The 25,092-nt window shown below is 48.2% G+C and overlaps 1 protein-coding gene and 1 pseudogene across 9 annotated transcripts; one reads left to right on the top strand and one right to left on the bottom strand.

Moving 5' to 3' along the window:
* Positions 1-6,208: 6,208 nt before the first annotated feature.
* On the top strand, positions 6,209-24,238 carry ELP6 (elongator acetyltransferase complex subunit 6). 9 transcript variants are annotated; one of them, XM_004034048.5, is made up of 7 exons: positions 6,209-6,422; positions 8,724-8,802; positions 9,696-9,766; positions 15,487-15,605; positions 18,076-18,277; positions 21,439-21,585; positions 23,681-24,238. In XM_004034048.5, exons 1-7 carry the CDS (start codon positions 6,369-6,371, stop codon positions 23,807-23,809), a joined length of 801 nt encoding a protein of 266 aa, XP_004034096.1. In that variant the 5' UTR covers positions 6,209-6,368; the 3' UTR covers positions 23,810-24,238. The 9 variants fall into 9 exon arrangements, with proteins under 9 accessions (XP_004034096.1, XP_063559822.1, XP_055238215.1 ...); XM_031009746.3 differs by lacking the exon at positions 6,209-6,422 and adding an exon at positions 6,499-6,638; XM_063703752.1 differs by lacking the exons at positions 18,076-18,277; positions 21,439-21,585 and having other exon boundaries at positions 6,213-6,422.
* Positions 19,735-20,985, bottom strand: LOC115933955 (bolA-like protein 2; annotated as a pseudogene).
* Positions 24,239-25,092: the final 854 nt, after the last annotated feature.

Here is a 25,092-nt window from a genome sequence, read left to right as displayed (position 1 = left end):
TCACTATCAAAACAAGAATGAATAAATATAGGAAGAATCAATATTGTATATTAAAAATATATTGATTATCCTCAACTATATCTAAGATTCAATATATATGGATTAGACTAGAACCAAAAAGTAATAAGAAGAAAGAAATGGAAGAAAAAAAAGGGAAAAAAAAAGATACAATATAATACCAATCAACTTACCAGCAAAGTTAAATGCAACAAACTATTCTAAAATTGATCTGTATTCCTTCACACCAAACGCAAAAATCAATTGCAGGTAGATTAAAGACTTAAATGTGAAAAGAAATACTTTATAACTTTTCAAGAAAATATAAGAGAATATCTTTATGATATTTGGGGTAAGAAAGACCTTTTTTAAAAAACTCAATAAGCTCAAACAGTAAAGGAATATGTTCTTAACTTTGGATCTCAAAAGATAATCAAAGCAAAATAAAACAACAACAAAAAGATAATCCACAGACTTCCATTCCCAGCAAAGGACATAATCCATGAGAGATGGGAAAATAATGTGATGAACCTAGGATCGTCTATGTTCACACTGCCTTGAAAGAATTTCCAGACAGTGAGGAGAAACTAAGGTGGAGCCTAGAATACTCCTTTTTTTTTTTTTTTTTTTTTTTTTTTTTTTGAGACTGAGTCTCGCTCTGTTGCCCAGGCTGGAGTGCAGTGGCACAATCACAGCTCACTGTAGCCTCAGCCTCCCAGGCTCATGTAATCCTTCCACCTCAGCCTCCCAGGCTCATGTAATCCTTCCACCTCAGCCTCCCAAGTAGCTGGGACTACAGGTGTGCACCACCATGCCCGCATGCTGTATTTTTCATTTTTGTTTTTTTTTTTTTTTTGGAGACGGAGTCTCGCTCTGTTGCCCAGGCTAGAGTGCAGTGGCGCGATCTCGGCTCACTGCAAACTCCGCCTCCCGGGTTCACGCCATTCTCCTGCCTCAGCCTCCCAAATAGCTGGGACTACAGGCGCCCACCACTACGCCCAGCTAATTTTTTTGTATTTTTAGTAGAGACAGGGTTTCACCGTGTTAGCCAGAATGGTCTTGATCTCCTGACCTTGTGAGCCACCTGCCTCGGCCTCCCAAAGTGCTGGGATTACAGGTGTGAGCTACCACGCCTGGCCCTGGAATACTCCTTGAGTTGAAAAGACAGAGCTAAGGCCAGACGCGGTGGCTCACACCTGTAATCTCAGCACTTTGGGAGGCCGAGGCGGGCGGATCACGAGGTCAGGAGATCGAGACCATCCTGGTTAACGCGTTGAAACGCCGTCTCTACTAAAAATGCAAAAAATTAGCCGGGCATAGTGGCGGGCGCCTGTAGTCCCAGCTACTCGGGAGGCTGAGGCAGGACAATGGCATGAACCCAGGAAGCGGAGCTTGCAGTGAGCCGAAATTGCGCCACTGCGCTCCAGCCTGGGTGACAGGACAAGACTCTGTCTCAAAAAAAAAAAAAGAAAAAGAAAAGAAAAGACAGAGCTAAGAGTCTGGGGAAACCAAGGCAGCTGGAGTTCATAGGACAGAGCACCAGAGATGACAGTGTTGCACAGAGAGAGAACCTGGAGACTTGCAGAGGGTCACCAAGCATTCAGCATACCAGGAAACTACCAAGGCCAGAAAAAGGAGTATCAAAAAAGGGAACATTTTCAACCTGATAAAGGGCATCCATGAAAAACCCACAGCTAACATATATTTAATGGTGAAAGACTGAAAGCTTTGCCCTAAGATCAGAAATAAAAGATGTCTGCTCTCACCATTTCTAGCCACTGCACTCAAGCAAGAAAAGGAAATCAAAGGCATCTAGATTAGAAAGGAAGAAGAAAACTGTCTATTCATGGATGACATAATCATCTATACAGAAAATCCAAGGGAAATCTTCAAAAAGCTACTAGAATGAATAAGCAAGTTTAGCAAAGTTGCAGGATAAGATCAACATACAGAAATCAATTGTATTTTGGCCGGGCGCAATGGCTCATGCCTGTAATCTCAGCACTTTGGGAGGCCAAGCCAGGTGGATCACAAGGTGAAGAGATCGAGACCATCCTGGCCAACATGGTGAAACCCCATCTCTATTAAAAATACAAAAATTAGCTGGGCATGGTGGCACACGCCTGTAGTCCCAGCTACTCGGGAGGCTGAGGCAGGAGAATCACTTGAACCCAGGAGGCGGAGGTTGCAGTGAGCCAAGATTGCACCACTGCACTCCAGCCTGGCGACAGAGTGAGACTCCGTCTAAAAAAAAAAAAAAAAGGACAAAATATTTGAATAGACACACTTCACCAAAGGCATATGGATGGCAAATAAGCACATGAAAAAATGAAAAATGCTCAACATCATTCATTACTACAGAAATGCAAACTAAAAGTGCAATGTGGTCAGGCACGGTGGCTCACGCCTGTAATCCCCGCACTTTGGGAGGCCGAGGTGAGTGGATCACTTGAGATCAGGCATTCGAGACCAGCCTGGCCAACATGGTGAAATCCTCTCTCTACTAAAAATACAAAAATTGGCCAGGCACAACGGCTCATGCCTGTAATCCCAGCACTTTGGGAGACCAAGGCAGGCAGATTGCCTGAGCTCAGGAGTTCAAGACCAGCCTGGGCAAGCCGGTGAAACCCCATCTCTACTAAAATACAAAAAATTAGCCGGGCATAGCAGCATGTGCCTGTAGTCCCAGCTACTCGGGAGGCTGAGGCATGAGAATTGGTTGAACCCAGGAGGCAGCGGAGGTTGCAGTGAGCCGAGATCGTGCCACTGCACTCCAGTCTGGGCCACAGAGTGAGACTCTGTCTCCAAAAAACAAAAACAAAAAACAAAAAAATAAAAATACAGAAATTAGTTGGATGTGTGGTGGACATCTGTAATCCCAGCTACTCAGGAGGCTGGGGTAGGAGAATTGCTGGAACTTGGGAGGTGGGGGTTGCAGTGAGCTGAGATCACAGACTATACTCCAGCCTGGGCGATAGGGCAAGACTCTGTCTTAAAAAAACAAAAGAAGAAAGAAAAAGAAAAGAAAAGAAAAAGCAGTGTAATATCAGGGTGGCTAAAATTAAAAAGATTGACCATACCACCTATTGCCAAGGAACTGGAGCCCTTATACATTGCTGGTGGGAATGTAAAATGGTACAACCACTTTGGAAAATAATCACCCAGGCTGGAGTGCAATGGCAAGATCTCGGCTCACTGCAACCTCTGCCTCCCGGGTTCAAAAGATTCTCCTGCCTCAGCCTCCCGAGTAGCTGGGATTACAGACATGTGCCACTAAGCCCAGCTAATTTTTGTATTTTTAGTACAGCCAGGGTTTCACCATGTTGGCCAGGCTGGTCTCAAACTCCTGACCTCAAGTGATCTGCCCACCTCAGCTTCCCAAAGTGCCAGGATTACAGGCATGAGCCACTGTGCCCGGCCCAATGCCTGGCAGTCTTTTAGGCACTGAGGAAATAACAGCAAAGAAGACAGGCAAAAATCCCTGTCCTCTTGCCTTCTGGTACTAAAGTTCAAATAAGGAAAGTAAGAAACATAAAATTAGTTCAGACTGTGAAAACCTGTCCTGCTATTTTCTCATCACAGATAATAGATGTGCAGGCTGGAGTGCGATGGCGCGATCTCAGCTCACTGCAACCTCCATCTCCCAGGTTCAAGGTCTCCCAGGTAGCTGGGATTAAACATGCTGCAGCTGTAGTCTCATAAATAACCCCTTTCTTTGAGAGACTACCGCTTTTTTTCTTTTTCTTTTCTTTCTTTTCTCTTTTTTTTAAAGACAGAGTCTTGCTCTGTCGCACAGTCTGGAGTGTAGCGGTGTGATCTCGGCTCATTGCAGCCTCCACCTCCTGGCTTCAAGTAATTATCTTGCCTCAGCCTCCCATGTTACATGAGCCACCTCACTCGGTGGCGACTACTGCTTTCTTAGCAAGAAACTTTGTTCTCTAAAATTAAAACTTTGCTGCTTGACATCATGTCTATTCCCTCCAGGCAATGACCACCAGGAATATACTTATTACTGAAAACACTAAGTTTATTACTCATTGCTATGAGGGAGAATGTACACCATGGGGGAACCATGGGGTGTCTCATTAAGAGAGTGTTAGAAAATAATTATAGGATTTGGGCTTGTTAAGTGATTTAGGGGAGGGTTTAAGAAAGTACAGCTTTGCTTGGGGATGGAGGCTGTCAGAAGATTGGGGTAATTCTATGATTAGGTACCCTGATATATCTTATTTACAGGGAGGCATCTTTGCAAAGCCAGTATGTGATAAACAACTGGTATCAGGCCAAAAAAAAAAAAAGAACTTGTATCAGGCTAAAGAGATTGGTAAAGAAGTGGTACTCTTATTTGCTGGGAAATGAGATGTTTGGTTGTGGCTTGGACAATGTACATGTTTTGTGTTCAACATGATTATGGAGTGTTCTAGTTTTGTCTTGATCCGTCACAATCAGTCTGATGTTGGTGTTTTGTGAAATTGTTTATGCTCAACAGGAACACCAAGACCTAGCTGTGAGTGTCAGGCCAATTTTTTTTTCTCTTTCTCACATTTCAATAAGCATGAAACATCTCATTCTTGGCTGAAGGATCTACATCCCTTTGACACAGAGAAGCAGCCTCGATTTCCATCCCAGGTGCAGAGCTTCAGCTAACGATTACATTCCACATCGATCTTAACCTTGTAGTTTCCACAGAAATGACCCTGGGTCCCCTTTGCAGTCCACGCCAGATTAGGACTCCACACACAGCTGTGCTGTGCTTTGAGCATATCAAACACCGGTTCACTTAAATTTCACCTGAATTCGACTCTTTCCCAAATCATATAACAATTATTTTAGTGACTGTCAATAAACTTGACTTTGGTGGAATTACAGGTTTGTCCACTGATCTGAGGCTGATTGGGCTAGAACAAAACTATATACGGTATAATAGATATAAATGTTATGGAAAAAAATAAAAGCAAGGAAAAAGAAGTGTTGGGAAAGGGACAGTTTGTGATTTAAGTAAGGTGCTCAGGGAAGGCCTCACGAATAAAGTGACATCTGAGCAGAGACCTGAAGGAAGTGGGGAATTTTAAAATCAGCTTAATATCTGGGAAAAGGGGCATTCCAGGAAGAGGGAAGAGTTAGTATAAAGGCTCTGAGGACAGGCATACAGGGCGTATTGCAACCACACTTTTTTTTGACGAAGTCTCGCACTGCTGCCCAGGCTAGAGTGCAATGGCGTGATCTCGGCTTACTGCAACCTCTGCCTCCCGGGTTCAAGCGATTCTACTGGCTCAGCCTCCCGAGTGGCTGGGATTACAGGCGCCCCCCACCACGCCAGGCTAATTTTTTGTATTTTTAATAGAGAAGGGGTTTCACTATATTGGCCAGGCTGGTCTCGAACTCCTGACCTCGTGATCCCTCCGTCTAGGCCTCCCAAAGTGCTGGGATTACAGGTGTGAGCCACCGCGCCCAGCCGCAACCACACTTTCTTAGTGAGACCCACCCTGACAACCTCTTTAATTCTGAAACCTACCCCTGCCCCCATTGGTACTCCCTAATCCCACTTTGCTTTTCTCCACACAACTTTTCAAGATATAATTCCGTGTCGGCCGGGCCTGGTGGCTCATGCCTGTAATCCCAGCACTTTGGGAGGCCGAGGCGGGCGGATCACGAGGTCGGGAGATCAAGACCATCCTGGCTAACACGGTGAAACCCCGTCTCTACCAAAAATACAAAAAATTAGCCGGGCGTGGTGGCGGGCGCCTGTAGTCCCAGCTACACTCGGGAGGCTGAGGCAGGAGAATGGCGTGAACCCGGCAGGCGGAGCCTATAGTGAGCCGAGATCGCGCCACTGCACTCCAGCCTGGGCGACAGGGCAAGACTCCGTCTCAAATTAATAATAATAATAATAATAATAATAATAAATTCCCTGTCCTTTGTTTTTGTTCATCGATGTAGCCCAAGCTCCCAGGAGTGTGGGGCATACAGAAGGCGCTTGACAGCCACGTGTGGAGGAAAGGAGCCCGGGGCTGGGCAGAGAGCGAGGCCAAGGGAAGGAGAATACTCGGTCGCGTGGAGCCTTGGGGGCCCACTGGGAGGGCTCGGGCGCCACGCAGATCTGCGCGGAATGAGCCGCCAGAGGCCGCTGGCAGTCGCACAGAGAAGCCCATCGTTTCCTACCACCTGGGACTCGACGCACGTCTACGCGCGTGCGCAGCGGTCCCATCGAGGCACCCGCCTCATTGGCTGCGGCTGGCTCGCAAAAGTGGCATTGCGCATGCGCGCTTCCTTGCGCGAGACGGGCTGTGGGGTGTGTTTTGCTCTCCGGGCTCCGTCGTCTCTGCAGCACTCCGGGTTCTCCTCCAGAGCGCTAGTCCCAGGAGCTCGGAATGTTCGTGGAACTTAATAACCTGCTTAACACCACCCCCGACACGGCGGAGCAGGTAAGAGGTCCCGCTGGCCGGAAGGGGGCGGGACCTGGCAGGGCAGCGGAATACTGCATCCGGGAGGCGGTGCGCACGACCCCGGGGAATGGCGCGACGACCCGGCACGGGGTACCTGGGAGTTGTAGTCCGCAGAGGATCGACCCGCGGATTGGACTGGAGACTTGGGCCCGCCGAAAGTGGGCTTCTGGGCCATCTCGCATATTCTCAACGGCCGTGCGTGTCCTTAAAAGTCCCTGGGAAGCGGCCGGGCGCGGTGGCTCACCCATGTAATCCCAGCAGTTTGGGAGGCCGAGGCGGGTGCATCATCTAAGATCAAGAGTTCGAGACCAGTCTGGCCAACATTCACCGTGAAACCCCCATCTCTACGAAAAATACAAAAATTAGCCGGGCGTGGTGGCGCATGCCTGTAATCTCAGCTACTCGGGAGGCTGAGACAGGAGAATTGCTTGAACCCGGGAGGCGGAGGTTGCAGTGACCCGAAATCTCGCCACCGCACTCCAGCCTGGGCGACAGAGCGGCACTCCACCTCAAAAAAAAAAAAAAAAGTACCTGGGAAGCATGGCCGACAGTGGGGTTGGGTTATATTCGCGGACGTGAACTGTGGCGCACTGTGCGTATTCACTGGGGTGGGGGGTCCCAGGCACTCAGAGGAGACTGCAGAATAGGCCCGAGAGGAGAGGGGAGTTCGTTTCGCCGCCGTCTCCATGGGCGAGCTTCCTAACCGCCACCTCGCCCCGGAGCAATCGGCATATTGTATTGAACGCTGCTGTTCTTCTTACACTTCCTCCTTGTGATCTCTAATAGAACTGTTAGAAGCAGGACAGAGCCAACATTGGCTTGGACCAAGTCCGTCTTGGGCACCCCAGGCTGGCCTGTTCTCTCCACCCTCACACTCCGGGGTACCTTGAAACCTTTCACATTTTAACGTAGGAGTAACCTCTTTCAGGAGTGTATCTTTTGGCTTATTTATTTTTGATGGAGTCTCGCTCCCTCGCCTGGGCTGGAGTGCACTGGCGCGATCTCGGCTCCCTGCAACCTCACCTCCCGGGTTCAAGTGATTCTCCTTATTCAGCCTCCCAAGTAGCTGGGATTACAGGCGTGCGCTACCACACCGGGCTAATTACTCGGCTAATTTTTTTTTTTGTATTTTTTGTTAGAGACGGGGTTTCACCATGTTGGCCAGGCTGGTCTGGAACTCCTGACCTCAGGTGATCCGCCCACCTCTGCCTCCCAAAGTGCTGGGATTACAGGCGTGAGCCACCGCGCCCAGCCTGGTTTATTCATAATCTTTGTCTTCCTAATGAAATGGTAAACTCCTCCAGGCAACCAGGATACCAAGTGTCTAAAGCCTTTTTATGACCCCATAGCGCCAAATTGTAGCTTTCAGTAGATCCTTGTGGATTTTAGTTGCCAGGCAGTTCTTGTCCAGATGACTCTGATTACCTTGCCAGTTACCACTGGCACTTCCAAAGTCAGCCTAGGGCCAGATGAAAGAATGGAGTAATCAAGTGGGCACCAGGAAATGACAGCACCAGGGGTAACCCTGAAGGTCTGACGATGTGATCTTTCACATTTTGTAAGTGAAAAAACCTGAAGCCCAGAGAAGTTAAGGCATTTGTGGAAGGTCACACGGCAAGGAGGTGGCATGCATGATATCACTTGATCCTGACCTTCCCTGTCACTGACAGAAATAGAGGTGAATGGAGCAGGACAGTCAGGCTCTGCAGAGACCACCCTTAGAGGTCTTTCTAGAGCTCTCCATGATCAGGCCTCTGAAGCAGGGCCATTGGGTGAACTTTGTTATCAGACATCTGTATCAGCAACTACTTCTTCCTCCCTTCTCCCTCACCCTACAGAACAGAATTGGCATCAGAATATAAAGTAGTTGGCGGGGAGGCCTTTTGAAGGCCTCTTCCAGTCCTAGCAATCTGACTTTCACTGGAGTCTGATGGTAAAAGCATCCTTTGTTCAGGATCCAGTTCTTCCTAAGACTGGTTCCTGAGTGACTAACATGAGAAGTGAGGAAGAGAAATAAGTTTATTCTCTGTTTGCTTTGAGGAGGTGGAGGCTGAGATATGCTTGCCTATCATGAGTAACAATAAGTGATAACTTTAGTCATGGATTTTCCATAATTTTGACTTATTTTCATCATTTCAGGGTACCTTAGCATGTATATCATTAAAAAAATAAACTCTTCAGGTGTAGAAATTAAGGTGTGGACACAATTGACTAGATTTCTGCACTAAGCTGACCTCTTTCCAGGGAGTCTAACCTTTTTGTGTTCCTTGTAACTTTTAGGGGAAACTGACTCTACTCTGTGATGCCAAGACAGATGGGAGTTTCCTTGTACACCACTTTCTCTCCTTCTATCTCAAAGGTATGGGACTCATTGATGCTGTAGAAAAGAAACCCAAGATGGGTGCAGAAATAATAAAAACCAAAACTATTTAAGGAAGCAATAACAGCATTTACAAGCCAAGCCTTGGTGTTGGGATATCTAGGGGGGCTATTTTATTAGGATAACAGGTTACTAGGCCATCTCGTTCCTTCCCCAGCCCTGCCAAAGAGTGGCATGTGCTCACTGTTTCTGTGTCCTACCTTCCCTTTCTCCACCCACTGTGTGGACATTGCCTCAGTGAGGTCCTATGTGGCCTCCTGATTTTGTTGCTCCTTGGTCTTTGTGTATCTCGAGGTCTCTGGGCACTCGACCCCATTGACACTTTGTCCTGGCAGTAGATGCTTCCTAAAGAGCATGGCTGCTGCATGGCTGGGCGTAATGGCTCATTATCTATAATCCCAGCATTCGGGAGGCCCAGGTGGGAGGATGAGCTGCGGCCAGGGATTCGAGACCAGCCTGGGCAATATAGGGAGACCCTGTTTCTACAAAAAATGCAAAAATTAGCTGGGCACGCCTATAGTTCCAGCTACTCGGGAGGCTGAGGTGGTCAGATCACTTGAGGCCAGAGAGGTTGAGGCTGCAGTGAGCCATGATTGTGCCACTCTAGCCTGGACAACAGAGCGAGACCATCTCAAATGATAATAATAAGTACCTAGTACTACATCTAACAGAAGTATATCTTAGAACCAGTAAAATAAGATATAACTATTAAATAAGAAAAAAAGTACATCTTAGAATCAAATTGCGTATGTCAGGTTGCAAAGCCTCTGGGTCTCTAGATTTGCCTCAGTGCTTTTTTTTCCAGAGGTGTGAAATCAGTGAGTCTGGTTGTAACCAGAGGATTTATTTAAAATAATTGTTTTGTTTTCTAGCTAATTGTAAAGTCTGCTTTGTGGCACTCATCCAGTCCTTCAGCCACTACAGTATCGTGGGACAGAAGCTGGTAAATATTTTGGAGCTCCATGGTGAGGTCCCTGAGTGAGTGTGTGTGTCACGCATGGTCTAAAGCTTGGCTTTCCTGTTTGCATTGTACAGAACTTAGCAAAAGAGGGACTAAAGAAATATTGGGCCGGGCATGGTGGCTCACGCCTGTAATCCCAGCACTTTGGGAGGCCAAGATGGGCGGATCACGAGGTCAAGAGCTGGAGACCATTCTGGCCAACATGGTGAAACCCCATCTCTACTAAAAATACAAAAATTAGCTGGGCGTGGTGGTGCGTACCTGTAGTCCCAGCTATTTAGGAGGCTGAGGCAGGAAAATCGCTTGAACCCGGGAGCCAGAGGTTGCAGTGAGCCGAGATCGCACTCCAGCTTGGCGACAGAGCAAGACTCTGTCTCAAAAAAAAAAAAAAAAAGAAATCTTGGGATCCTGAACCCCTTACTTGAAGGGCTAAGGTAGCATCTCAGCATGTCTTATTAACTGAGACTTCGTAGAACCAGACCTGCTGTTTGTAGATGTTAATTAATCAAACCTTTCTGTACTCATTCTGGACCAGTTAAGGTTTTCTCCTTCTCCGTATGAGTTTTGATTTTCGTCCTCCTTGGTTGGAGATCACACTTTGGTCTGCTGCTAAATTGGATGCCTCCCACTGTCTTTCCCTAAGTCTAGGGCTTCAGACCCCAATGTGGGGAGAGGGACTTTCGTTTCCTGCCCCTCACCACATCAGGCACAGTCAGGCAAGAATAAGATGGCCAAAAGGCCGATGAACTTCTTGACCTAGCCTGGGACATTACCTGTTACTAGGTGGACTTCACTGCCTGCGAATGGAAGCTGAAGGGCTGTTTTTTGGTTTGTTTTTGGACAGGCCAGGCTTAGAGAGGGAGAGAACTGGGCTACTCTTCAGCAGTGATCTTTAAAATGCCAGTCTTGGGCCGGGCGTGGTGGCTCATGCCTGTAATCCCAGCACTTTGGGAGGCCGAGGTGGGCAGATCACCTGAGGTCAGGAGTTGGAGACCAGCCTGGCCAGCATAGCAAAACCCCATCTCTACTAAAAATACAAAAATTAGCCAGGTGGTTGGCATGCTCCTATAGAGTGACACAGCGTTTCAATAAAAAAAGGCCAGGCGCGGTGGCTCACACCTGTAATCCCAGCACTTTGAGAGGCTGAGGTGGGCAGATCACGAGGTCAGGAGATGGAGACCATCCTGGCTAACACGGTGAAACCCTGTCTCTACTAAAAATACAAAAAATTAGCCGGGCATGGTGGCAGGCGCCTGTAGTCCCAGGTACTCGGGAGACTGAGGCAGGAGAATTGAGTGAACCCAGGAGGCGGAGCTTGCAGTGAGCTGAGATCACGCCACTGCACTCCAGCCTGGGAGACAGAGCAAGACTCCATCTCAAAAAAAAAAAAAAAAAAGGAAAAAAAAAATCTCCCAGAGATGCAACTCCCCCACCCCTGCCCCCGCAAGATATAAGCAAATCAAGTCCAGAAATGTATAAGAAGAACTATACACCACACTTGGGTTTATTAGAGTTTTGCAAAGCCGGTTCAACATTTGAAAATCAGCTATTGTAATCCACCATGTCAATAGGCTAAAGAAACAAATTCATATGATCATGTCACTTAATGCAAAAAAAGCATTTGATAAAACCCAAGGCCTAGTCATTATAAAAATTCTTGGCTGCCAGGGGTGCTCATACCTTTAATCCTAACACTTTGGTATCATCTCACTCATGGGGCGTGCATTCTACTCATTTATTTCTCAGAGGATGCAGGCATGGTGGCTTACGCCTATAATCCCAGCTACTTGGGAGGCTGAGGCATGAGAAGCACTTGAACCTGGGAGGCAGAAAGTGCAGTGAGCCAAGATCGTGCCACTGCACTCCAGCCTTGGTGAAAGAGCAAGACTCCATCTCATAAATACATACATAACATACATAAAAATAAAAAAAAAATAAAATCCAGTCTTACTATTGGACCAAGTCACTGCCTCTTCTCTGTTGGGCAGAAGCAAATGAGGAGGTGAGAGAATGGTAGATTCTTTCTTTCCCATCCTTTGCAGAGAAGAGAGAACTTCCTGTGTTAGACATCGGGGCAGGAGCCCAGGGAGAACAGTCAGGATGTAAAGAAAACATGTTGCATTCCAGGGCTCTGCAGCATGGCTTTATGGCCACTGGATCTGTTTCAGGATGAGATAGCTGTGTGTTCACATATCTAAACTGGCTACTTTTTCTTTTACCTTTGAATGATGATCAGCACAGCAGGAATGGCATGCACAGTACTTGGCATGTGAAGTACTGGAGTGTGAGCTTCTATACTCGTGGCATATTGTTGCACTTACATAAATAGAGTGGTAGTGAGCAAGAGCAAGGGTGATGATCAGGAGTCTTTTTCTCTGTCAGCTGCAGCTATTGGAACAAATGGTGTTGGACATTGGAAGACCCTGGGCATTTTGTGTGTGAATGAGCAATTGAGACCTGATGTAGGGGCATGGAAAGTCTAAAGGATTACATGTTGCCTCTTTCTTTTTTTTTTTTTTTTTTTTTTGGAGAATGGGTCTCCCTATGTTGCCCAGGCTGGTCTTAAACTCCTAAGCTCAAGGGATCCTCCTGCCTCAGCCTCAGCCTCCCAAAGTGCTGGGATTACAGGTGTGAGGCACCATGCCGAGCCCCATGTGACCTATTTCTACACAGGTGGAGCAGTGGGTTGCACATTTAGAATGTATCACCATTCCTGGTGTTTGTTGAGATGTAGATCCTGAGTTCTGCCCTCATTCTGGAATTAGACCCAGGGGTCTGCTTTTGTTTTTTTTTTTTTTTTTTGAGACAGAGTTTCACTCTTGTTGCCCAGGCTGGAGTGCAATGGCGTGATCTCAGCTCACCATAACCTCCGCTTCCCAGGTTCAAGTGATTCTCCTGCCTCAGTTTCCCAGGTAGCTGGGATTACAGGCATGTGCCACCATACCCGGCTAATTTTGTATTTTCATAGAGACAGGGTTTTACCATGTTGTCCAGGCTGGTCTCAAACTCCTGACCTCAGGTGATCCACGTGCCTCAGCCTCCCAAAGTGCTGGGATTACAGGCATGAACCACCATGCCCAGCCAGGAATCTACATTTTAATCAGGTATCTTAAAGGGTTTCTTAATTGGATGGTGGCTCATGAACCACATTTAAGAAGTCCTTGAGGCCAGGCGCAGTGGCTCACACCTGTAATCCCAGCACTTTTGGAGGCCGAGGCATGTTGCAGGAAGTCAGGGACTCCAAACGGAGGGACCGGCTGAAGCCATGGCAGAAGAACGTGGATTGTGAAGATTTCAAGGACATTTATTAGTTCCCCAAATTAATACTTTTATAATTTCCTGTGCCTGTCTTTACTTAATCTCTTAATCCTGTCATCTCGCAAGCCGAGGAGGATGTATGTCACCTCAGGACCCTGTGATAATTGCATTAACTGCACAAATTGTAGAGCATGTGTGTTTGAACAGTATGAAATCTGGGCACCTTGAAAAAAGAACAGGATAACAGCAATGTTTAGGAAACAAGAGAGATAACCTTAAACTCTGACCGCTGGTGAGCCGGGCGGAACAGAGCCATATTTCTCTTCTTTCAAAAGCAAATGGGAGAAATATCGCTGAATTCTTTTTCTCAGCAAGGAACATCCCTGGGAAAGAGAATACGCGCTTGGGGGTGGGTCTCTGAACTGGCCCCCCTGGGCGTGGCCGTCTTCTATGGTTGAGGCTGTAGGGATGAAATAGACCCCAGTCTCCCATAGCGCTCCCAGGCTTATTAGGAAGAGGAAATTCCCGCCTAATAAATTTTGGTCAGACCGGTTGCTCTCAAAACCCTGTCTCCTGATAAGATGTTATCAATGACATGGTGCCCAAAACTTCATTAGCAATTTTAATTTCGCCCCGGTCCTGCAGTCCTGTGATCTCGCCCTGCCTCCATTTGCCTTGTGATATTCTGTTACCTTGTGAAGTACGTGATCTCTGTGACCCACACCTATTCGCACACTCCCTCCCCTTTTGAAAGTCCCTAATAAAAACTTTCTGGTTTTGCGGCTTGTGGGGCATCACGGAACCTACCAACATGTGATGTCTCCCCCGGACGCCCAGCTTTAAAATTTCTCTCTTTTGTACTCTGTCCCTTTATTTCTCAAGCCGGCCGACGCTTAGGGAAAATAGAAAAGAACCTACGTGACTATCGGGGCAGGTTCCCTGATATTGGCAGGTGGATCACTTGAGGCCAGGAGTTCAAGACCAGCCTGGTCAGTATGGTGAAACCCTGTTTCTACTAAAAATAAAAAAATTAGGCCGGGCATGGTGGCTCATGCCTGTAATCCCAGCACTTTGGGAGGCCAAGGCGGGTGGATCACCTGAGGTCAGGAGTTCAAGACCAGCCTGACCAACATGGAGAAACCCCATCTCTACTAAAAATACAAAAATCAGCTGGGCGTGGTGGCACATGCTTGTAATCCCAGCTACTCAGGAGGCTGAGGCAGGAGAATTGCTTGAACCCAGGAGGCGGAGGTTGCAGTGAGCCAAGATCACACCATTGCACTCCAGTCTGGGCGACAAGAGCGAAACTCCATCTCTAAATAAATAAATAAATATTAGCCTGGTGGTGCATACCTGTAATCCCAGCTACTCAATAGGTTGAGGCACAAGAATCGCTTGAACCTAGGAGGCAGAGGTTGCAGTGAGCCGAGATTGCGTCACTGCACTCCAGCCTAGGCAATAGAGCGAGAGACTGTCTCAAAAACAAAAGAAGTTCTTGAGCTTCAAGTCAGTGACAAGTAAAAAATGAAAAGAAAAAAAAAAGTCCTAGTCTGAGCAGGGATAGGCATACTAAATTTCTGCATCCCGTTTTTTGTGGGGTTTTTTTTGTTGTTTGTTTGTTTGTTTTTGAGACAGTTTCGCTCTTGTCACCCAGGCTTGAGGGCACTGGTGCGATCTTGGCTCACTGCAACCTCCACCTCCCGGTTCAAGCAATTCTCCTGCCTCAGTCTCCTGAGTAGCTGGGATTGCAGGCGCATGCCACCACGCCTGGCTAATTTTTGTATTTTTAGTAGAGATGGGGTTTCACCATGTTGGCCAGGCTAGTCTTGAACTCCTGACCTCAGGTGATCTGCCCACGTTGGCCTCCCAAAGTGCTGGGATTATAGGCGTGAGCCACCAAGCCTGGCCTAGGTTTTCATTTTTTTGTCTTTTTGAGACAGGGTTTCGCTCTGTTGCTCAGGCTGGAGTGCAGCAGCATGATCATGGCTCACTGCAGCCTTGACCTCCTGGGCGCACGTGATCTTCCTACCTCAGCCTCCTGAGTTGCTGAGACTACAGGTGCAAACTACCACACTTGGCTAATTTTTTAAAATTTTTTTTGTAGAGACGAGGTCTCGCCATGTTGCCCAGGCTTGTCTCAAACTTATGGGCTCAAATGATCCACCTGCCTCAGCCTCCCAAGTAGCTGGGACTCCAGGCATGTGCCACCATGCCTGGCTAGTTTTTCTTTTAATGTAACAATTAAATGGAAATACACATCTGAAAACAGATGGGGCATTATGGGTTTGGGAGCACCCAGGGGAATGAAGACAGGCCTGTACATTGGGTGATCAGATACACTTTTGCCAAGTTTGGAAGGTGTCTTATGCCCTCTTGCAAGCTGGCATCTAGTCTGATGGGTTCCCCTACAAGGCATAGTAACTCACTCTCTTTTTCATGTTTAGGGTGTCAGCTTGACCATGGCGCGGGAGCGTGGGCAGCTTGTGTTCCTTGAGGGACTCAAGTCTGCAGTGGACATCGTCTTCCAGGCTCAAAAGGAGCCACACCCCCTGCAGTTTCTCAGGTCAGTCAGCCTGCAGCCCAGCCCGGAAGCAACACGTGGCAGGTGGGCCCAGGCAGGGTTCCTGGTTGCTGTGTGATTCCTTCTTATTGTGCAGGAGGATGGAACTGACTTCAGGAGTCAGACACTTCATCTGGTGTTGCAGCATCATCAAATGCTGGCTCTAATCATGGGGCTGAGGTTGGACATTTGTCCCAAAAGCTATAGAGAGGATCATTTGCTGGAAGGATGGCAGAACGATATGCTTTGCTGTGTTTTCCAGCCCTGGCTTAGAGCCCTAGTATACACCTGTGCTCTGCAACAGTGGAGACTGCAATGGCAAACTACGGGCTATGGGTCAGCTGCCTGTTTTTGTAAATACATTTGTTTTGTTTGTTTTGTTTCATATTTTTTAAACTGTCTTTTTTAAAATTCCTTTTTTTTTTTTTTTTTTTTGTTGAGACGGAGTCTCGCTCTGTCACCCAGGCTGGAGTGCAGTGGCGTGATCTCGGCTCACTGCAAGCTCTGCCTCCCAGGTTCACGCCATTCTCCTGCCTCAGCCTCTCCGAGTAGCTGGGACTACAGGCGCCCGCCACCACGCCCGGCTAATGTTTTGTATTTTTAGTAGAGACGGGGTTTCACCGTAGTCTCGATCTCCTGACCTCGTGATCCGCCTGCCTCGGCCTCCCAGAGTGCTGGGATTACAAGAGTGAGCCACCGTGCCTGGCCAAAATTCCTTTTTTTAAATTTATTTTTTGTAAATAAAATTGTATTGGAATACAGCCACATTCATTCGTTTGCATGTTGTCCTTGGCTGTTTTTGCACTACAGCAACAAATAGAGTTGAGTAGTTGGGACAGAGACCATATGACCTGCAAGCCTAAAATATTTACTTTTCAGACATTTAAGAAAAAATTTTTCCCCTGGTTTGGTATTCAGCATCACAGGCCTGAGACTGGTTTTCCTGCTTTTCCTCCTTTCTGAACATTGGCCACAAACATAGCTCTGTGAAGACTCCCCGCTTGGCTGCTGTTCTTCATCCACTACAAAGTGGTCCACACAGGAACTTCCCCCACTGCCTTATCTCTCAGACACACACACCCTTATGCAGTGGCTGTGAGGCCATGTTTCCTGACCCTGTGTGTGACTTCACACACATCCCTTAGCATCTCTGACTTGGGGTTTCCTCATTTGAAGGCAGGGGCTGGTTATACCTCATCCCAAGGTATGGGGAGATGTCTTCATTGTTAGTGAAGATAACCCAATGCCAGGGGCTCATCCCTGGAGCATAAGGCAGTAGGCCAGTTGCCCTGGGCCCTGGGCTGTGTTCCTCCACTCATTGCTGAGAAATGATGGCCAGGGGTAGTCACTGGAGAAGACGGAGATAGGCAAGCTGGCTTGTGTCAGAAACAGGTCAAATCTGTGACGTATACAGAAGCCTTAGGCCACTGCCACTCACCATCAGGGCATCTGAGTTGCTGTTTAACTTCTTATTTTCATTTTTTTTTTTTTTTCGAGACAGGGTCTTGCTTTGTTGTCCAGGCTGGAGTGCAGTGGTGCAAACATGGCTCACTGCAAACTCAACCTCCTCGGCTCAAGCACTCCTCTCCTCTCTGCCTCCCAAGTAGCTGGGACTACAGGGGTGTACCACCATGCCTGGCTAATTAAAAAAAAATTTTTTTGTAGAGGTATAGTCCCACTCTGTTGCCTAGGCTGTTCTTGAACTCCTGGGCTCAAATGATCCTCCCCCGCTGGCCCCCCAAAGTGCTGGGATTACAGGTGTGAGCTACTGTGCCCAGCCTGTTTAACTTTTTCCAGCTGTGTATAACCTCCTGGGAAGGTTTCTGCTACCCAATCCAAGCTGATCTTCCAGATTCCTTAAGTTCTTAGGTTGAGAGGCTGTATGGTGTCTCTTTTTTTTTTTTTTTTTGAGACAGAGTCTCATTTTGTTGCCCAGGTTGGAGTGCAGTGGGATGATCTCAGTCGTGTCTCACTGCAACTTCCGTCTCCCAGGTTCAAGCAATTCTCCTGCCTCAGCCTCCTGAGTGGCTGGTATTACAGGTGTGTGCCACCACACCTGGCTAATTTTTGTATTTTTAGTAGAGACGGGGTTTCACCATTGTTGGCCAGGCTGGTCTAGAACTCCTCACCTCAAGTGATCTACCCGCCTCAGCCTCACAAAGTGCTGGGATTACAGGTGTGAGCCACTGTACCCAGCTATGTATGGTGTCTCTTAAGGGTGCTAGGAGCTGTTTATTTTTGTGTGTTCCAGTTTCTAACACAGTGCTTTATACCTAGTAGGCCTCAGGAAATATTTGAACTACTCCTGTACATGTGCATGCCTTTTCTTTCTAACCAGAGCATGAAGTCTTTGTTGCCAAGAATTGTGATACAGTTCTTTGTCCCCCTTAGCCCTCTCCTGTCCTGCTACTTGGTCCTTGATAAACATCTGTAGAGAGAGTGAAGTCTGGTAACTTTTGTCCTGTCTCTCCAGGGAGGCTAATGCTGGGAACTTGAAACCATTGTTTGAGTTTGTACGGGAGGCCCTGAAGCCAGTAGACAGTGGAGAGGCTCAGTGGACGTACCCGGTGCTGCTGGTGGACGACCTCAGTGTGCTCCTGAGCCTGGGCATGGGGGCGGTGGCTGTGCTAGACTTCATTCACTACTGCAGAGCCACCGTGTGCTGGGAACTAAAGGTACTCATGGAACTGCCTTCTCTGCGCCCACCTGTGACCTCCAAGAACTCAGACAGGTCCAGACCTCACTTGCTTGCTGTGATCTTTTTATTTGTTTGGGGTTTTGGCTTTACTCTGGCAGGCCCAGAAAGCTTTTGCAGCCACCCTGTTTTCCCTTACCTGCCATTGCTGAAAAGTAAAGCCCCCCAAAATAAAGGGATGATCAACATTGCATTCAGTGGGGCTGGTTACGTGTGGCACCGCTGCGGTCCCAGGTCTGTCAGAATAGCCTGTGTGTCCTGGGGCAAGTTATTATCGTCCCTGAGTGTGTTTTATAGATCAGCTAAAATATTGATTACCAAGTTATGAGGGACAAATAGAGATTTTTGCCATAATAGAGGTTTTAGAGTTTTTGTTTTTGTTTTCTTTTGGTTAGTCAAATACAGCAGTGGGAACAGAGAAGGAACAAAGAAATCTGTAACTGGTTGTGATCATTTAGATGTAAATACTACTGCACTTAATAGCCATAATAGGGTTTTTAACAATAATAATAGGCCAATCAATAAAATAGGAATGGCTGTGGTGCCTACCTCACAGGTACCTGACTGCAAGAGTGAAGTGAGATGAAGCTTGTAACATGCCAGCACTGTGTCTGGCCCACAGTAGCCACTTGTCAGTGTGTGATGGTGTAGCTGGCAGGAACGTGTGGACAGTGGTATGGTGCGGTCAGCCTGAGCGTACAGAGCAATGGGAGAGATAAGCTAACTGAGTTAGCCAGGTGTGTGGGTATCCAGCAGTGTGTGTTGAACACCTGTATGCAAAGTCCTGCCTGGAAGCTCTGTTCAGGGAACTTCTGAGGCTGTCCTGGCTACAGTTGCAGAGCCAGGAACCAGGGTAATGCAGAAAGAATGGGAGGAGGAGGAACTGTTAGGGGTGTGGAAGGCACAGTTAGGATTAGGGGGTGACAGTAAGTAGCCAAAGCCACCTTCTGCAGCCCAGCTGGGTCTGTGACCTGCTACCACCCTCTTTTTGTAAGAATACTTCTTTTAGTTGAAAAAGTAAAACTTGGGCATTGTTTAAAAAAAGAGAAAAAGAAGGAAGAGTATAAAGGGTACTTTAGCAAAAAGTGCTCTTGCCTCTCTCTCTCCCTCCGACGTGCATCCTTCCAGCCAGTCTGTACAATTATGCACATATTTGGTTTTTTTCTATATTTTTACTTTTTGTAGAGACTTGGTCTCACTATGTTGCCCAAGCTGATCTTGAACTCCTGGGCTCAGGTGATTCTACTGCCTCGGCCTCTCGAAGTATATGCACATATTTGTCTCCCTGCATTTTTCTTCACATTACTGGTAACCTGCCATCCACACTGTTCGCTATTTCTTTTTTTCATTTATTAATACACGGTATATTTTGTTGTCCATTGCCCAAAAATAACACATGGATCTGTTTCATTCTTTTCCCTTTTTTCTGGTCCTGATTTATAATTTAATGGCTGTGCAGATGCCAGTCCCTCCTTTCTGCTGTTCACAAGCCCACTGCTCTGGGATGAGGGTTTTCTGCTCAAAAGCATGGATGTGCGAGAGCCTCCAGCTAGCCACATGTTTACCCGCCAGTGTGTCTGAAGCAGCAGCTTCCCCTCGAACTTGGCCGACACCACCAGGACTCGGAAGTTGCAGGCACAACGGTTGAGGGTCACGTCCTCCACCTCCATATGCTTCGCCTCCGGGTCCCACTGCAGCTTCTCCTGGAGTTATTTGGTGCTGAGTTCTGTGGCAGCAGTCCAGCTGGGGCCACAGCCCAGCAGGGACAGAACCCCAGCTCAGACCCCGGCCTGGCCACGCTGCTTTGCACCCCTACAGGAGCCACTTATTCTTTTTCTTTTTTATTACTAGTCTTTTTTTTTTTTTTTTTTTTTTGAGACGGAGTTTTGCTCTTGTTGCCCAGGCTAGAGTGCAGTGGTGCGACCTCAGTGACCTTGGCTCACTGCAACCTCCACCTCCCAGGTTCAAGTGATTCTCCGGCCTCAGCCTCCCAAGTAGCTGGGATTACAGGTGCCTGCCACCACGCCCGGCTAATTTTTTTTTTTTTTTTTTTTTTGAGATGGACTCTTGCTCTTTTGCCCAGGCTGGAGTGCAGTGGCACGATCTCGGCTCACTGCAACATCTGCCTCCCGGGTTCAAGCAATTCTCCTGCCTCAGCCTCCCGAGTAGCTGGGATTACAGGCACATGCCACCATGCCCGGCTAAATTTTGTGTTTTTTTAGTAGAGACAGGGTTTCACCATGTTGGCCAGGCTGGTCTGGATCTCCTGACCTCAGGTGATCCACCCACCTCGGCCTCCCAAAGTGCTGGGATTACAGGCGTAAGCCACCGTGCCCGGCCTTTTATTACTATTCTTTAAAAATAGAGACAGGGTCTCACTATGTTGCCCGGGCTGGTATTGAACTCCTTGGCTCAATGATCCTCCCGCCTTGGCCTCCCAAAGTGTTGGGATTACAGGCATGCACCACTGTCCCCGGCCAGCTTTATTCTTTTTAACAACTGAACAGTATTCCTTTGAAAGGTCTCATTATTCAAGCTGTCACTTTTTGGCAGGGTTGACCTTCCCCTCCATTTTGGCTTGGCTAACTCCTACTTGCCCTCTGAGATTCAGCTCACATGAGCTCACCTCCTGACCTGCTCCTCCGGGTTACAGGGGATGCCTCTTCGTTGTGCTCCCATACACCTCATGCTTCCCTCTCCCTTGGTCTTATCATTCTGTATTGTCAGCATCTGTCTGTCTCCTGGGCCCATATCTCTCACTTGTTATTCCTACTGTGGGATCTGGTACACTCTAAGTATTCAGGAACTGTTGACTGAATGAATGGTTGCCTGGCAGGATGGTGACACTTTTAGTAACATTCAGGAATTCAGGAGATTGAGCTAATTTTGAAGACTGTTGGTTTAGATGAAGTGAGCTGAAAATATGGGTTGGCTCATTATGGGTGAAATATGGGTGAAGTTGTCCAGTAGGTGACTGGAATTAGGGTCTGGGAGCACAGGTAGGGGCTGGCTGTAGCAGCAGCAGGGAGGGTGATCTGTGAGAGGATGTACAGGGGAGTGGAGGCAACGAGAGGCTGGCACTCCCTGACTCTGGGTGTCCCTTCCAGTAAGGAGCAGGCTTCCATCTTGTATCTGATGCAGGGAAACATGGTGGTCCTTGTGCACGACAGTGGAGATGCGGAGGATGAGGAGAATGACATCCTGCTGAATGGCCTCAGTCATCAGAGCCATCTGATACTGCGGGCTGAGGGCCTGGCCACTGGCTTCTGCAGGGATGTGCACGGGCAGGTATGCAGGGGCCTCCTGGGCAACGGGCTTCTTGCCCATGTACCTATGATTCTTGACTACATAGGGGAGAGTCAGGCCTGAGGGACTGTCTGGTTGGGACATGACTTCAGGTGGAAGGGAAACACTGGAAATTGTGAGACTTCAGGTAATAGACCTGCTCCAGATCGCGCTTAGCCTCATGGACCAGCCCACGTTTTCCATGGGGGTCCCATTTGTGACCAAAGTGGGGCACTCTTAAAGAGGAGACAGCTGTCTAGAGTGGAATGCAGGGGCATGCCATCAAATAACAGCAAAATTCCTCCGCAGTACTGCAGCAGGCGTCGTCTATTCAGGTCAACACTGTTCCTTTTTTTTTTAGACGGAGTCTTGCTCTGTCGCCTAGGCTAGAGTGCAGTGGCGCGATCTTGGCTCACTGCAACCTCCGCCTCCTGGGTTCAAGCAATTCTCTGCCTCAGCCTTCCTAGTACTTGGGATTACAGGCACCCACTGCCATGCCCGGCTAATTTTTTAAATATTTTTAGTAGAGACGGGGTTTCACCATGTTGGCCAGGCTGGTCTTGAACTCCTGACCTCGTGATCCACCCCCACCCCCCTTTGCTTCCCAAAGTGCTGGGATTACAGGCGTGAGCCACCGTGCCCAGCCTGTTCCTTTTACAGGTGGAGACTCACGCCTGTAATCCCAGCACTTTGGGAGGCTGAGGCGGGCTGGTCACTTGAGGTCAGGAATTCGAGACCAGCCTGGCCAACATGGTGAAATCCCATCTCTAATAGAAATACAAAAATTAGCCAGGCATGGTGGTGCGGGCCTGTAGTCCCAGCTACTCGGGAGGCTGAGGCAGGAGAATCGCTTGAACCCAGGAGGCAGAGGTTGCAGTGAGCCAAGATCGCGCCATTGCACTCCAGCCTGGGCGACAGAGTGAGACTCTGTCTCAAAAAAAGAAAAAAGAAAAACGACTTGGGGAGGCCGTACCCGTGGACCAGGGTTGCTGCCCCAGCTGCTGCCACTCACCAGAACAGTGGGAGTACTTGGGCAGAAACTGAGAGTCCTGCCCTGGGAGGGAAGCTGGATTCTACCCCTCTAAATGGGCTGCCATGTGGCTCTGTGCCTTCTCAAACTTCTCTTCTGGAACCACTCCCAAGCCTCCACCACAGCTTCCTGGTTAACTTCAAGTTGAGCACTCCTGACCCAGTAAGAGTGGCTAGGAGTCTTGGCCCAGAGTCCTTCAGAGGCAAGTCTGGTAGGTCACACAGAGGACCAAGCCCAGCAGTGCTATGTGTGTAGTGCTGCAGCAGGGCCTGAGGAGAAGGTGCTGCTGGGCAGCTGTGGCCTCTCTTCAGCCAGACCCCCAGAGCACTGTAGTCAGCAAAAACACCATCAAAACAGGTATCTAGCCTTCGTGGGCCTCTGTAGTGAATGTACAAATTCTAATGTGATTTTCAAAATTAGTCTAGCCCGCAAGTACAAAACCATGCTTAGAAGAAAGAACAAAGGGACCGGGTGCAGTGGCTCACGCCTGTAATCCCAGCACTTTGCGAGGCCAAGGTGGGCGGATCACCTGAGGTCAGAGTTCCAGACCAGCCTGGCCAACATAGTGAAACCCCGCCTCTACTAAAAATACAAAAATTACCCAGGCATGGTGATGCACACCCATAATCCAGCTACTTGGGAGGCTGAAGCAGGAGAATTGCTTGAACCTAGGAGGCGGAGGTTGCAGTAAGCCAAGATTGCGCCACTGCACTCCAGCCTGGGCAACAGAGTGAGACTCTGCTTCAAAAAAAAAACAAAAAAAAAAAAAACATAAAAATACTTTAAGGGTCTTCCTCTGAAAGACTTTTTCCTTCTGTTTCCTTTTTTTTTCCTCTTTCACATTTTCTATATTGAGCCAATTTGACTACTGTAATGGAGGGGAACCCTTTATTTGTAGTTAGCTGGTGATAGGCTTTATTTTACAAGTTGGCCCCATTACCAGATGGCACGTCTGACTATCATCTCATAGAGGCCTCAGCTGAAGGGCACAGAGAAGGTAGGGTGGGGTTCCCAGTGGAGCAGGTCCTGGGGTGGCTGCTCCTCTTTCATTCTTCTCTGTCTCTGTAGCTGAGGATCCTGTGGAGGAGACCATCGCAGCCCACAGTCCACCGGGATCAGAGCTTCACTTACCAGTATAAGATACAGGACAAAAGCGTGTCCTTTTTTGCCAAAGGAATGTCTCCTGCTGTTCTGTGACCTGATTTCGCAGCAGCTGAAGCTACATAGGACTGTTTTTGGACGTGGAAGATAGAGCAACATAGCAAGAATGGGTCTTTCTCTTCTGTAGTAATATTTCAGGCTGGACCGGCAACTCCACTGTGACCAGAGGGTTGAGTGCTGCAGTGATGGCATGCCTTGGCTGCCCTGGGCCCTGTTCAGAAAACACAAGGGACCACGATCCTGCCTCTGCTGAGAGAGAGGCTGGATGCTAGACCCAAGTGAAAGGGGTCCTTCGGAGCCTTTGTTTAAATATGCCTTAGCCCCAGCTGCCCATTTTTGGTTGACAAGCCTTTCAGAACCAGAGTGGGTATAGATGTGCCAGCCAGGAGATGGCACCAGATGGCAGGTGTGCAAGGTGACAATTAGGATAATCATGGCTGGAATAAAGTAAGTTTCCACACTGGAGCTTCCTGTGGGTTGTCTTGTTCAATTTCCATCCTGGAAAGGTACTTTCCCTTTCCCTATGAGTTCAGCGAGGAAACAGACCTAGAAAGGTTTGGAAGCACACAGGCTGCACAGCAGGCTGTAAGTAACTGTGCCTCACTCCACAGTCCACACTTGCTGACTGACAGTCATGGAACCCAGAGGCCAGCTCCCCACCCAAAGGTGGGGACCTTTGGCTTCTCCAGTTTCTGTGGTGCCTTGCCTTTATGCCAACAAATCCTAGCCATCAAGGGCCTGGCACCAGGGCCTTGGCCACATGAGGCCCTGTGTAGGCGCAGGTGTGTATGGCCTTGGTGAGAGGGGTAAGGGATGTTCTTGCTGCCAGGCGGATCGGGCCTTGGCGAGTTGCTGGTGCCTCCCTCACCTGTGAAGACTGCAGGAGGTGGGCTCTTGCCCTGCATCCTGTAGATGACAACTAGTCCCACTCAGCCCCTCAGTTGAGGTCACCTCAGAGTAGACGCCAGGTGTATTCTCTTAAAATGGTTGCTTTTTTGGTATATAAATTATATTACAATGAATTTTATCTTAAAATGAAAAAATAATACTATTTTGCTGTATACTAAGGAACTTACATAGCTGTTCTTTTCTTTTCTTTTCTTTTCTTTTTTTGAGACAGTCTTGCTCTGTCACCCAGGCTGGAGTGCAGTGGCCCGATCTCGGCTCACTGCAAGCTCTGCCTCCCGGGTTCACGCCATTCTCCTGCCTCAGCCTCCTAAGTACCTGGGACTACAGGCACCTGCCACCATGCCCGGCTAATTTTTTGTATTTTTAGTAGAGACGGGGTTTCACCATGCTAGCCAGGATGGTCTTGATCT

This window comes from Gorilla gorilla, chromosome 2, assembly GCF_029281585.2.
Source record: "Gorilla gorilla gorilla isolate KB3781 chromosome 2, NHGRI_mGorGor1-v2.1_pri, whole genome shotgun sequence".
In the NCBI taxonomy this organism is placed as follows: Eukaryota; Metazoa; Chordata; class Mammalia; order Primates; family Hominidae; genus Gorilla; species Gorilla gorilla.
The sequence above is the reverse complement of the archived record's forward strand: the minus strand, read 5'-3'. Positions and strand labels throughout refer to the sequence as shown.